Here is a 15000-nt window from a genome sequence, read left to right on the forward strand (position 1 = left end):
ATAAATAGATAAAATAGCTAGAACTATGGAGGCATCGCTCTTCCGTCGGTTGTATGGAAATATTCAGTAAGTTTATTGTCAATAGGCTGGGGTAAAAAAAAAATTATAAAATATTTAGAGATCAACCAGATGGCATTAGAAAAGAGAAGAATTGCATAGATCAAACATTTGTATTAAGGCATATAGTGCAGCAGCGTGGAATTTCAGAATCTTCTGATGGCTCTTGTCAACAGCAAGTAGACACTTGACACAGTCCACTCACCAGTATTATGGAAAGTTTTGCGTCACTATGGCATTCCCATGAGGTGTGTAAAACTAACTGGAATCATCTAAGGACAAAGTAGATGTAAAGTAATTGTTCGTGTGGTTGCTACAAGGGAATGTTTTTGCACCTTTGCTGTTTGCCCTTATAGGTTTTACAATGAACTGAGTGGTTGGAGATGTCAGAGATGATTTAACTTCGAGTAACGGTAGAAGCTTCAAAGACTTAAAATATGCAGATGATATTGTTTTAATCAGCAAAACACCACAAGATATACAAAGCTACCTTAATAAGATGCATCATATATTAAGAAAGATGGAAAAGAAAATGAATATGTGGAAAACAGGAAATTTGGTACAGACAATGCACGGAGGGATGAATAATATTAGATGGAGAAAGGTTAGGTAAAGATAAATCTTCAGATATTCAGAAACAAGATACAGAAAGAGTTCTCTTGAGTTGGAATTTAGTGAAAGACTAAAAAAGGCAAATCAAATCATGGACAGGCTGATTTGGAAAGGGAAATCAAATAGATCATAAGAAATACTATCAGTGCTGGGAAAATGAGCTTTACACAATCCCAGTACCATCTTTATTTCTATGCAGACCAGAAGCATTGCATGACAATGAAACTATATCTAAATCGGTGTGCATTCTGAGAATAGAGAATTAAGAATAGTAATAGCAGTCAGATGGCAAGGTGGAATTGGAAGTGATACCATAGGGAAAATTACGGAAGTTCAATATATAGATAAGATAATGATGTAAAGGAGATGGAGATGGCTTGGACATGTCGCTCGAACAATACCTGGGAATATAGTACGTGATATTGTCAGCTAGGCTCCTTTGGGCACCGGTACTTACTGGATGAGAACTATGAGAAGGGAGGCTGGAAATGAGGGAGATTTATGGAAAACAAAGCAAGACATAACTGGCAGAATTTCAGAAACCCTTTGTGTTCCAAGGCGTTGGAGGTGATTATATATATGTAAATACACGCACACACACACACACACACACACACACACACACACACACACACACACACACACATATATATATATATATATATATATATATATATATATATATATATATATATATATATATATATATATATATATATATATATATATGCCATTGTCAACCACACACAACCCGAAAAGGTAGAGATTTGAATTCCTTTTGGAAGTGAGTTATACTCAGGTATTGTTCATTCGATATTAATAAGCTGTTTTTATAATATATATATATATATATATATATATATATATATATATATATATATATATGTGTGTGTGTGTGTGTGTGTGTGTGTGTGTGTGTGTGTGTGTGTGTGTGTGTGTGTGTGTGTGTGTATAAATACAAACCTTCCTTAACTTTGCCAGAATGTCTTCGTGGGTTGGCCTGAGGTCATTCATGCGAGCGATACGTCGGATGACCTTAGCAGCCTCATTGAGTTTCCCTCGTGAAACGAGCCATCGTGGAGATTCTTCAATCACCCTGGAAATTTTAAAAGAATAAATATATATTACCTTGCTGCTATAATCAGCATTATCGTCACAAAACAACTAACTCAAATACACACGTGACAGCGATGATTGTTTCCATTATAATCATTGCAATCGTTACAATTATTATCTATATTATTGTAATCATAACTGAAAATATTTTTGTCACTATAAGTAATGCTCTCAATATTATTGTAAATGTTATTGTTATCAAACCCATGCCCATTTTATCATTTTTTCCTCTCCTCTCATCATAGTTATTACCATTAATTACGTTCTATTCAATAAACATGAATACCACCTATATTATAATAAGTATGTCTGTTTCAAAATCCGTTATCATCTACATTGCAGTACCAGTATTAACATTACCAACTTAAACATTATAACCATTGTTTTCATTCCCGCTGTCATCCTTGAAATAGTATCATCAGAGACATTATCGGCGTCATCATCGTTATTGTTGCCATTGTAATGCACATACCTGAGGTAGACAACAGCCAGGAGACAAGGCAGACTGGTCAACAGGCCGAGGGTGACCCAGTGAGCAGTCAGCCAGGAGAGGAGGGCCATGGTGCACTGACCGAGGGAGAAAAAAACTGACGAAATGGAGGTCACCATTCCCCTGCGGCTGTCCCGGACTTGCTCCAAAGCTGGATTGGAAGAGAGTTTATTTCAAAGAAACCGCAATGTGGAAGCGTATTTGCAGAGACACTGAACCATGGAAGAAATAGTCTTTTGTCAGTGGAAAGCATAGTTTTTAATAGGAGTGCACTGTAGAATACTTTGGGTGCTTTTCGAGTCGTGGATCATAAAATGGTTAGAATTTTTACTGAAAGTAGATCGTGAAAACGTTGGTTATTTGGGACACTCGATCAGGGAATTGATAAAATTTTTAATTTGTGGCACTATTCGTGCAAAGATTCAAATTCTGAAGAGTTTCTAAAAACTGAATAAGCTAGTTTTCGAAGGCACGAATAATGAAAATATTGTAGTAGTTCAATGACAATCAACCGTGGGAAGGCTCAGTGGCCTTGAATCCTATAATGTTACAGGGATGTTTATGTAGTGAATCGCGGAAAGCTTAAAGTTTTAGAGCCGTTGAATGATTGAAATGTTAGGGGACTTCTTCATGGTAATGAATCATGAAAATGTTAGATTATTTGAGGAGCCGAATCATGGATAAGTTAGAGTATGTCTGAAACACGTAAAGACTGGAGATTTCTAGTGGGGTTGTAGCAGTGATTAGTGAAAACCTCTCCTTGTTTTTTCTCTCAAAATTGAATCTAAAAGATTTCGAGCTTTTGAAATGACGCCTGTGTAATGGTAAGAGTATTTCTAATCCTTTTTTTACTGAAAAAGAGTCGCAAAATATGGGTAACTAGGTTTTTTAATGATACGTGGAAATTCTAGTTTACGTATTAGTAACAGCAATTCGCGTGGAGTGGTTAGAAATTATAAACTTTATTAAATTGCGTGGAAAGGTTCAAGATTTCTAGTGACAGTCGTGGGAAGGTTACTTTTCAGAATTTTTTATAACTGTAGATGACAGATACCGAGACACCCCTGGACATGATGAAGTTCATGTAATTACAGAAAAATAAATCAATAAGAGATTATGGTCTTTGACAAAATACAGTAGAGAACATAAGTCATGTGAGCCTCAAGTCGTTTTGATTTTAAATTTGATTCTGCCTCAACATGACTTTAACTAGCCTAACTTAACCTAACCTAACTTAAAAGCGAGATTATTAGAGACCGGACGATTCTGGGTGAACATGACTTGCTCCCATTTATAGACACAGTAGGGACACTAAACACAAGACTATGTATGACATGCGCAGACATAAAGGGGCAAAGAGAATTACCAGTGCGCATACACATAAAGACACTCACATGCTTATAGGCATAAAAAATAAATAGACACAGACACATATAGACACAGAAATATACAGGTACACAGAAACACCTGGTAAACATTGGCATATCGTCACACATGGACATTTAAGCAAACACTGACACATTGCCCCCTGGATATCTACAGTACACACAGAGACCAATAAGTTAAGTATAAATTAAGAGATCTTTACATACACAAAGAACATGTTGACAGCAGAAGACCTTTACTTTAGCGAAAACTAGTTGACACCAGGAGACCTCAGCATTTGCGAAAATTAGTTGACACCAGGAGACTTTTACATTAGCGAAAACCATTTGACACCAGGAGACCTCTGCATTTGCGAAAATCAATTGGCACTAGGAGACCTTTACATTAGCGAAAACCAACTGACACCAGGAGACCTCTGCAATCACGAAAATCAATCGGGACCAGGTGACCTTTACATTCGTGAAAATCATTTGACACTAGGAGACCTCTGCATTCACGCAAATCAATTGACACCTGAAGACCTTTGCATTCGTGAAAATCAGATGACACCAGGACACCTCTGCATTCACGAAAATCAACTGACAACTGAAGACCTTTACATTCGTGTCTTTACATTCGTGAAAATCAGTCAGCACCAGGAGAACTTTACATTCGTGAAAATCAGTTAACACCAGGAGACCTCTGCATTCAAGCAAATCACTTGACACCTGAAGACCTTTACATTCGTGATTTTTACATTCGTGAAAATCAGTCGACACCAGGAGACCTCTGCATTCACGAAAATCAGTTGACACCTGAAGACCTTTACATTTGCGAAAACCCGTTCACACCAGGAGACCTCTGCTTTCACGAAAATTACCTGACACTATGAGAACTCAACATTCACAAAAATTAGTTGACACCAGAGAAGTTTACATTCTCAAAAAACCAGTTGACAGTAGAAGACATCTACATTCACGAAGATCAGTTGACACCAGGAAACCTCTGCGTTCACGAAAATCAGTTGGCACCAGGAGACTTACATTCGTGAAAATCAGTAGACACAAGAGACCTAAGCATTCACGAAAACTAGCTGACACTAAGAGATCTTTACATTCAAAAAAATCAGTTGACAGAAGAAGACCTCTCCATTCGCGAAAATCAATTAACACCAGGAGAAATCTGCATTCGCAAAAATCAGTTGACCCCAAGAGGCCATTACATCGCAAAAATCAGTTGACACCAGGAGACCCTTGCGTTCATAAAAATCAGTTGACTCTAGGAGACCTTTACATTCTCAAAAACCAGTTGACACCAAGAAACATCTACATTAGCGAAAATTATGTGTCACTAGGAGAACGTTATATTCACAAAAATCTGTTAACACCAAGGGACCTCTGCAACTGCGAAAATCGGTTGACACCAGGAGACCTCTGCTTTCGAGAAAATCAGATAACAGCAGAAGATCTTTACATTTGCGAAAATCAGTTGACACCAGGAGACGTATTGACACGGAAACCTAAAGGCGTTACAGATCTATAGACACCCGAAGTTTTCTGAAGACAGAGAGACTTGTATACACAGCTACCTGTAAACAAAGAACTAGAGCGATCTGAATACGTTATAGAATGTGAAAACCTACTGTATGTAGACACCAAGAGACTGCTATATACCCACTGAGACGTATATATGACTTAAATAGTGACCTGGTACCTGTTAATATGAGTAGGCCTACCTTTAGATGCCTAGAAACCTGTATGCCCAACTAGAGGCTTATATACACCTAGAAGGTTTTACAACCGAGAAACTAACAGGTAGACAGAGACACAGAGACCTGTAGACCTGTAGACCCACGATAATTGCAAGATTTATAGACATATAAGAAAATATCAGCACCTGGAGGTATATCGACCTATAAGAGCTTACAGGAAGGTAACTATGAATGTGTACACAAAGGTGCGTAGACACCCAGGGACCTGTGGCCATGCATACCTCCTTTAGTCTCGCGCGCAGACATCGGCACTAACAGCTATTAGTCACAAACGGACAGACATACAGAGACTTAAAGGCTCACATAAATTTACAGACCCATTCAGGCGCACATCCCTTTTCATTTATATAATTTTCCCGATAGTTTTCCCCTTTACCTGAGATGATGACGATCTGGTAGATGACGGGCAGACCCATCGACAAGACAAATCGAACCCGGAGCACAAACCACATGTCCCGCAGGAAGACGAAGACTGACCCCAGAATTGCCACCTTCAGAGAGAGAAGAAGAAAGACCTTCCTGCGTCCGATCCTGTGTAATCATGTGATATTAATAACAAATATTATACTGGAGCTAAAATTATAACATAATACAAAATGATGCGACTTATCAATTATAGAAAACTTGCTAGTATGATAATAATAATAATAATAATAATAATAGTAATAATAATAATAATAATAATAATAATAATAATAATAATAATATTATTATTATTATTATTATTATTATTATTATTATTATTATTATTATTATTATTATTATTATTATAGTGGCCTAATAAAACTCAAGAAGTAAGACCTTCCTGAGCCGCTCCTTAAAATATTATTTTTATTATTTACTAATGAATAAAAAATCCCAATAATGATAGTTAATAAAAAAGTAATAATAGTAATAATGAAAGCATAGTGATTAGATTTTCATCTAATGCCGTCATTACATATTGCAACTACAATTGAATGTAATCACCAAAACATATGGTTCATTATAAACTCTTTGATGTCATAGGGTGTAACAAATTTTTTTGTAGGAGAAATATTAATTATAAATAAATGGAAACAGACGTAGAGTCGATAATGACTGTTTTGGAAGATATAATGAGCAAGTGATTTATAGTAAACAGAGTCTAGCTGTCAGTTCTGACTCATGAAGAATAAATGACAAAGCTGTGATTTTTCAACTGTTCAGTGACCTTGAACAGTAGTTTAAGGAAAACTACCGAGGGTACCTGCCTAAGAAGTGCCATTTAAATCAGAAAAAATGAATGTTAGCTTCTAAAGTGATCTGTGAACTTGAAAAATGGGCCAATGTCAAAAACTGTGAGTGGTAATAATCACCAGTTCTGACAGAACGTTCTTGCAAAGTTCCATTAAAATCAGACAAAACGAAATGCTGAACTTCAAATGGACCTTCAGTCTTGATAAATGAATCAAGGTAGAAAATTTGAACTTCAAATGGACCTTCAATCTTGATAAATGAATCAAGATAGAAAATATTTGGAAAATAATATCATATCCCAAGCTAACAGACATAACAGTTTTCATAAAAATAAGAGGAAAATAAATTGGAAAATAAAATTTTGGCCTTTAAATTAACCTTTGACTTTTAAAAATGGGTTGAATAAAATATTGCCCTTTAACTGACCTGTAACCTTGTAAAATATGACATAAAAAAAGAATATCTGGTATAATTCTTCACCGTCCCCTATGGCATCTGATTATTAAGGGCTCATTGAAATCTGAGAAAGATAAAAAAACTTTTATGTTATCTTATGACTTTACAAACTAGTTGTCAGTAGAAGTTCAGAAAAGGAGACTGGTTACTTGCGGAAAAAAGGTTTCATTAATTATAACAATTGAAAATTTAACAGTAAAAACACTAACTACAAAAAAATGCTGTAAGAAACTCTCGATGTACTGCAGTATGAAGCTCTCAGCTGCAACAGGGCAGCGCTCAGTTACTCCACGGATGCGGTCAAATGAATGTGTCGGCAGCTGACACCTCTAGCGGTGCCAGACGCACGATCCATGGCTAACCTTAACCTTAAATACAATAAAAACTACTGAGGCTAGAGGGCTGCAATCTGGTATGTTTGATGATTGGAGGGTGGATGATCAACATACTAATTTACAGCCCTCTAGCCTCGGTATTTTTTTAAGATCTGAGGGCGTACAGAAAAAGTGCGGACAGAAAAGTGAGGACGGACAGACAAAGCCATATCAATAGTTTTCTTTTATAGAAAACTAAAAATAATAGTGACAATCAGGCTTTCATACTAATGTTAATCCCCTGATACACATTTGCTTTAAATTCTTGAATACCTGTTTATATCATGCTGCCAATATTTTCTTATAGGAACTAAAAGGAAAATAAAAACATTTTCTTCATATTGTAACTCATTCAACCTATGCCCACAAACAGAGCGTAATCTAAAGAAAAGAGCAATACCCTTTTCTCTCAAGAGAAACACGAAGCCTTCAAAGAATGTAGATCTAAAAATTCTATAGGAAGTAGCTCACAGAAAACTGCGATGAAACAGGTTTTAACCACGATGATTAAAAACTATAATTCCGTACATTTTCCCAGTAATACGCGGTGCTCTCGAGGAATTTCAGATTTATATGGTGAGCAACTGTCTGTAAAGACAAAGGTATTCGTTATCGCTCCGTTTTTTTTTTTTTTTTTTTAGAATTATGGAGGTACAAATATTATATGGGGCCTGTCGAGACCATGGATGTCGGATTAAATAAAGCTTTCGAATAAAAGTCTCGTTTTTCTTTTTTTACGAGATGTTTAAAAAGAACTACCACCGAAATAAGCTACATTGATATAGTCTATCCAGAGAGAAAGGCTTAAAAATACTATAATCAGATTTTGAATTCTCTTTTTTTTTTAGGTACGGAAAACAGTCAAGGTTGACTAAGAAAAATTCCTGTTTTAGAATTTTTCCACCTGAGTAGTGAGGTGTGGATTGTTTGAAGGCTTGGATAACAAAATTTATGATTTTTCTTACATCCCCAAGGGGATTTCATAAGTAAAAAATATAAATTATTTACCAGATATTTAGGAATACTTATAGAGAATCTAGAAATTATCTTATTTATTTTTCATAATTTCAAATATTTTGGATGGGACGGTGGCTGATAATAAAATGTGCAAATCTCTTTTTCGACTCATCTTCATTATATTTTGGTTTACTCCTGATCAGCGTAGGCGGACTTAACATATGTAATTTCCTTTGGGGTGGGCGTTTCCACAGTAAAATAAATTTGATACTGACTATCGTTTTTTTGGCTATATATATCTATCTATCTATCTATCTATATATATATATATATATATATATATATATATATATATATATATATATATATATATATATATATATATATATATGAAGATAAGAAGGCCCATAAAACACTATTTGAACGTTGGGCCTTCTTATCTTCATATCTCTAACATAAATATTATTACAGTAAAATACATTATATATATTTTATATATATATATATATATATATATATATATATATATATATATATATATATATATATATATAGATAAATAGATAGATAGATAGATAGACGGATAGCTATGTAATTGTAATAGCCACAATGCCCTCTTAACTTCTCGAATTCTTTTGCTTTTTTTTTGGATACGTGTCACTTCAAAGCCTTAAGATCCAAGTGCAAGAAATATGAAGATATTGCGATGTCCGGTAGTGGGAAATGAACCCGGGTTCCATAATCACAACTAGGTCACATTGCCGACCTGACCACGTGGTCTGGTCGGCAACCAGGGTTCGTTTCCATTACCAGACATCATAATATCTTCATATTTCTTGCACTTGGATCTTAAGGCTTTGTAGTGACAAGTGTATATATGTGTATGTATGTGTGTGTGTATATATATATATATATATATATATATATATATATATATATATATATATATATATATATATATATATATATATATATAATATATATCTTATATAAAAAAGTGAATGGTTTTATGTTTGTTTGTGTGTTTGTGCTCTATAGAAATCCAAACCACTTGACCTATCTAGACAAAATTTGGCCCATGGCCATCATTTGACACAACTTACCCCATCCCAATTTCCTTTGTAACTTATGTGATAACATGTTGACCAATCTAGACAAAGTTTGGCAAGTGGCCATCATTTGACCCAACGATAATAAGGCAGGCTTCAAACCCATAACCTCTCCTCCTTCCCCTTCCCCTCCTCTTCCCCCTTCCCTTTGTAACTTATTTGGTAACTGCTTGACCGATCTAGACAAAATTTGGCACTGGCCATCATTTGGCCCAACTTAGATAATAGGGTAGGTTTCAAATCTGTACTCCCTTCCCTTCCTTCCCCTTCCCCATCTTACTTCCCCCTTCCCTTTGAAATTTATTTGGTAAACAGTTGACCGATCTAGACAAAATTTGGCATGTGGCCGTCACTTGGCCTACCTTAGATAATAGGGTAGGTTTTGAACCCATACCACCTTCCCCTTCCATTCCCCCATCCCCCTTCCCCCTTTCATTTGTAACTTATGTGGTAACTGCTTGACCAATCTAGACAAAATTTGTCACATGGCCATCATTTGACACTGCTTAGAAAACAGGGGAGGTTTCAAACCCGTACCCACTTCCCTTCCCCTTCCCCCACCCCCAGATCCCTCTGTAACTTATGTGGTAACTGCTTGACCAATCTAGACAAAATTTGGCAAGAGGCCATCATTTGACCCGAATCTGATAATAGAGTAGGTTTCAAACCTGTACCCCTTCCCCTTCCCCAATCCCCTTACCCCTTCCTTTGTAACTTATGTTGTTACCATTTGGCCGATCTAGACAAAATTTGACCCAACTTAGACAAAAGGGTTAGTTTCAAACCCGTAACCCCTAGCCCTTCCCCTTCCCATTTCCTTTGTAACCTATGTAGTAACCGTTTGACTGATCTAGACGAAATTTGGCAAGTGGCCATTATTTGACCCAACTTAGATAGTAGGGTAGGTTTCAAACCCATAAGCCCTTCCTTTCCCCTTCCCCCTTTCCCCGTCCCCCTTCCCTTTATAACTTGTGGTAACTGCTTGACCGATCTAGACAAAATTTGACACATGGCTATCGTCTGACACAACTTAGATATTGCTGTAGGTTTCAAACCCATACCCCTTTCCCTTCCCCTTAACCCCTTCCCCTTCCCTTTGTAACTTATCTGATAACATGTTGACCAATTTAGACAAAATTTGGCAAGTGGCCATGATTTGACCCAACTTAGATAATAGGGTAGGTTTTGAATCCTTACCCAATTTCCCTTCCCCTATCCCCCTTCCCCCTTCCATTTGTAACTTATGTGGTAACTGCTTGAAAGTCTTGATCAAATGTGACCTAACTTAGATAATAGAGCAGGTTTCATACTTGTACTCCCTTACCCTTCCCCTTCCCCGTCCTCCATCCACCTTCCCCCTTCCCTTTATATCTTATGTGGTTAAGTAATGTCTGGATAAAATGGACAGTCACCACAGTAATACCTGGATAAAAAGGACAGACACTACATTAATATTTGGATAAAAGAGACGGTCAGCACAGTAATACCTGGGGAACAGTCACCACAATAATGTCTGGATAAAATAGTCATCATAGTAAAACCTGGATAGAATGGACTGTCACCACAGTAGTGCCTGGAAAAAGGGAACAGCCAGAACAGTAATTCTTGGATAAAGGGACAGACAGTATGGTAATACCTTGATAAAATGGATAGTCACCACAGTAATACCACCTGGATAAAAGTAACAGTCAGCACAGCAATACCTGGATAAATGGGACAGTCACCACACTAATACCTAGTTATATGGTACAATCACCACAGTAATATCTGAATAAAAAGACAGAACCACAATAATGAAAGGGACAGTCAGCACACTAATACCTGGATAAAAAGGACAGACAAAACAGCAATGACTGGATAAATGGGACATTCACCTTAGTAATACCTGGGGGACAGTCACCATAGTAATGTCTGGATAAAATGGACAGTCACTACAGTAATACCAGGATAAAAGGGAAAGTAAGCACAGTAATACCTGGATAAATGGGTCAGTCACCACATTAACATTTCGATAAATGGGATAGTCACGAAGTAATAACTGGATAAATGGAACACTACGGTAATACCTGTGTAAAAGAGAGTCAGTACAGTAATACCTGGATAAGAAGGACAGTCAGTTCTCTTATACCTAGATAACTGGGACAGCCACCACAGTAATATCTGGATAAATGGGCAGTCAGCATAGTAATATCTGGATAAAATGACAGTTAGTGCAGTAACTTCTGGATAAAAGGGACAGTCACCATAGTAATTCCTTGATAAAAGGGAAAGACATGCAGTAATACATGGATAAATGGGACAGTCGCTATGATATTACCTAGCTAAAAGGGACAATCACTACAGTAATACCTGGATAAATGGGACATTTATCACAGTAAGACCTGGATAAATGGGACAGTCACTACAGTAATACTTGGATAAAAAGGAAAGTCAGTATAGTAATACCTGGATAAAGGAGACAGTCACATCAATAATAAAGGGATAAATGGGACTGTCACTACAGTAATGTCTGCATGAAAGTGATTGTCAGAACAGCAATACCTGGATAAATGGGACAGACAGAACAGTTATACCTGGATGAAAGGGACAGTCACCAGAGTGATACCTTGATAAATGGGACAATCAGCACAGTAATACCTGGATAAATGGTTCAGTCACTAGAGTAATACCTGGATAAAAGGGACAGCCAGTGCAGTAATGACTGGATAAATAGGACAGTCAGTACAGTAATACCTGGATAAAAGGGACAGTCACATCAGTGATATATGGATAAATGTGACAGTCAAAATAGTAATATCTGGATAAAAGGGACAATCAGTACAGCAATTTCTGGATGAAATGTAGTCATCACAAGGAGGTGTAGGAAAATTTTTTTAGCCCTTCAGAGTTTTCCCAGGCAGCGCCGAGTTGGTCAACTAGTACTTGGATATATGGGACAGTCACAACAGTAATATCTGAATAAAATGGACAGTCGCCACAGTGATACCTGGAGAAAAGGGACAGTCAACACTGTAATATCTGGATAAAATGGACATTCACCACAGTAATAACACCTGGATGAAAGGAACAGTCCGCTCATTAATACCTGGAGAAATATTACAGCCACCACAACAATACTTGGATATATGGGATAGTCACCACAGTAATATCTGGATAAAAATGACAGTCTCCACAATAATGCCTTGATAAAAGGGACAGTCACTACAATAATACCTGGATAAAAGGGACAGACAGAATAGCAATGCCAGGATAAAGGGACAGTCAACACAGTAACATCTGCATAAAATAGACAGTCACAACAGTAATACCTGGATAAAAGGGACAGTCAGCACAGTAATAAATGGATAAAAGAGACAGGTAGCACAGTAATACCTGGATAAATGGAACATTCACCCCAGTAATACCTGGATAAAAAGGACAGACAGCACAGTAATATTTGGATAAAAGGGCCATCAGCACAGTAATACTTGGTAAAAGGGACAGCCAGCACAGTAATACCTGGATAAATGAGACAGTTAACACAATAATACCTGAGTAAATGGGACAGTCACTATTGTAATACCTGGATAAAAGGGACAGTAAGCACAGTAATATCAGGATAAATGGGAAAGTCAGCACAGTAATGCATGGATTAAAGGACATTCATCACAGTAACATCTTGATAAATGAGACAGTCAGCACAGAAATACCTGGATAAGTGGGACAGACCCTATACTAATACCTGGATAAAAGGGACAGTCACTGCAGTAATACCAGGGTAAATGGGACATTCAGTATAGTCATACCTAAATAAAAGGGACAGTCAACACTATAATACCTGGTTAAATGGGACAGTCACTACAGTAAAATCTGGTTAAATAGGACAGTAACTACAGTAGCACCTGGATAAATGGGACAGTCACTATAGTAACACCTGGATAAAAAAGACAGTAACTACAGTAATACCTGGATAAATGTAATAGTCAGTACAGTAATACCTGGATAAAAGGGGCAGTCAAATCAGTAATATATGGATAAATGGGACAGTCAGAGCAGTAATATTTGGATAAAGGGATAGTTAATACAGTAATTTGTGGAGAAACAGGACAGTAACCAGAGTAATACATGGATAAATGGGACAATTATAACAGTAATATCTGGATAAAAGGGACAGTCAGTACAGTAATTTCTGGATAAAATGGACAGTTAGCACAAGGAGGTGGAAGAAAATTTTTTTGAATCCTTCAGAGTTTTTCCAGGCAGCACTGGGTTGGTCAGCTAGTACATATGTATAGATAAATAGATAGATAGATAAATAGATAGATAGATAGACAGATAGATAGATAGATATATGTTTATATATATATATATATATATATATATATATATATATATATATATATATATATACACATATATATAGAAAAATTGGAATAACAGAAAGGAGTTCTTTTTTCTTTATCCATTTAATAATACGCCAACGTTTTGTATCGCTTGATACATTTTCCAGGCTGAAAAAGCAATGAACTTAACAGCAATTGTGCATAAACAGTAAAAGGTATACACATTATATACTTGTTAACACCATGTTAAAGGACAATTAAAAAAAAGGACAACCTTAAAAACACTTAAAAGATTTTTAAGAAAGTATTTAAAAATAGAACAGAACTGGAGAAGAAGGCCAGGGCCAACATGAAAAGCAAAAGACACCTACCCACACCGGTAGTGTAAAGCAAACTGACACAGACAACCATTGCAGGGGGGGGCGGTCAGCGGGAGGGAGGAGGAAGTATAAACAAAGAGGTTACAGCAGGTACATTAAGCGATGAACAGCTGGGTGGAAGTTTATTGGTGATTAAGGGTAGGGAGAGTTGATTCAATTATAATAGATTCAAGTGTAGTTAATTCTTCTACATATTGGGTTCTTCCCACTGTACTAAAATCATTAGCATCTAGTGTACTGTATATGTGTCTTACAAATTTTGCTGTGATTTCTTATACTGGACTGCTCGGGATTGGAAAATCGATTGCCAATTCTAGAACTAACTCCTTGATGAGAGGAGATTTTGACTTTTAGCAGCTTCCTGGTACAACCAATGTAAGTGCCAAGATCACACCTAGGACAATTATATTTGTAAATCACACCAGAAGTGAACAAGGGGCTAATCTTGTCCTTGGCATGGAAAAAAGATCCAATGGCTGGTGGGTTTATTGGGATTAACTTAATATTTAGAGTGGGTAATTGTCCGCAGAATAGCCTGATACATTTTTTTCTGAAATCTATTGTCATGTAAAAAAGAGAAATCTTGCATACAAATATAATTTGGGGACACTATGGACCAAAGGTGGGGGGTTAAGTTTAAAATTAAGCAAAAATATAATTGTCCTAGATGTGATCTTGGCATTTACATCAGTTGTACCAGGAGGCTGCTGAAAGTCCAAATCTCCTCTCATCAAGGAGTTAGTAATAGAGCAGGTTGTCCATTATCCAATCCC

At 36.6% G+C, this 15000-nt stretch overlaps 1 protein-coding gene across 1 annotated transcript in view; it reads right to left on the reverse strand.

Moving 5' to 3' along the window:
- LOC136836293 (beta-alanine transporter-like) overlaps positions 1 to 15000 on the reverse strand; it is a 40820-nt gene that overhangs the window by 5437 nt on the left and 20383 nt on the right. The window contains exons 5-7 of the mRNA XM_067100364.1: positions 5788 to 5942; positions 2258 to 2426; positions 1633 to 1765 (exon numbers count right to left, since the gene is read on the reverse strand). Of these exons, the coding sequence (XP_066956465.1) occupies positions 1633 to 1765; positions 2258 to 2426; positions 5788 to 5942 (457 nt within the window). The remainder of the gene's footprint in view (positions 1 to 1632; positions 1766 to 2257; positions 2427 to 5787; positions 5943 to 15000) is intronic.

This window comes from Macrobrachium rosenbergii, chromosome 56 (genome assembly GCF_040412425.1).
Source record: "Macrobrachium rosenbergii isolate ZJJX-2024 chromosome 56, ASM4041242v1, whole genome shotgun sequence".
In the NCBI taxonomy this organism is placed as follows: domain Eukaryota; kingdom Metazoa; phylum Arthropoda; class Malacostraca; order Decapoda; family Palaemonidae; genus Macrobrachium; species Macrobrachium rosenbergii.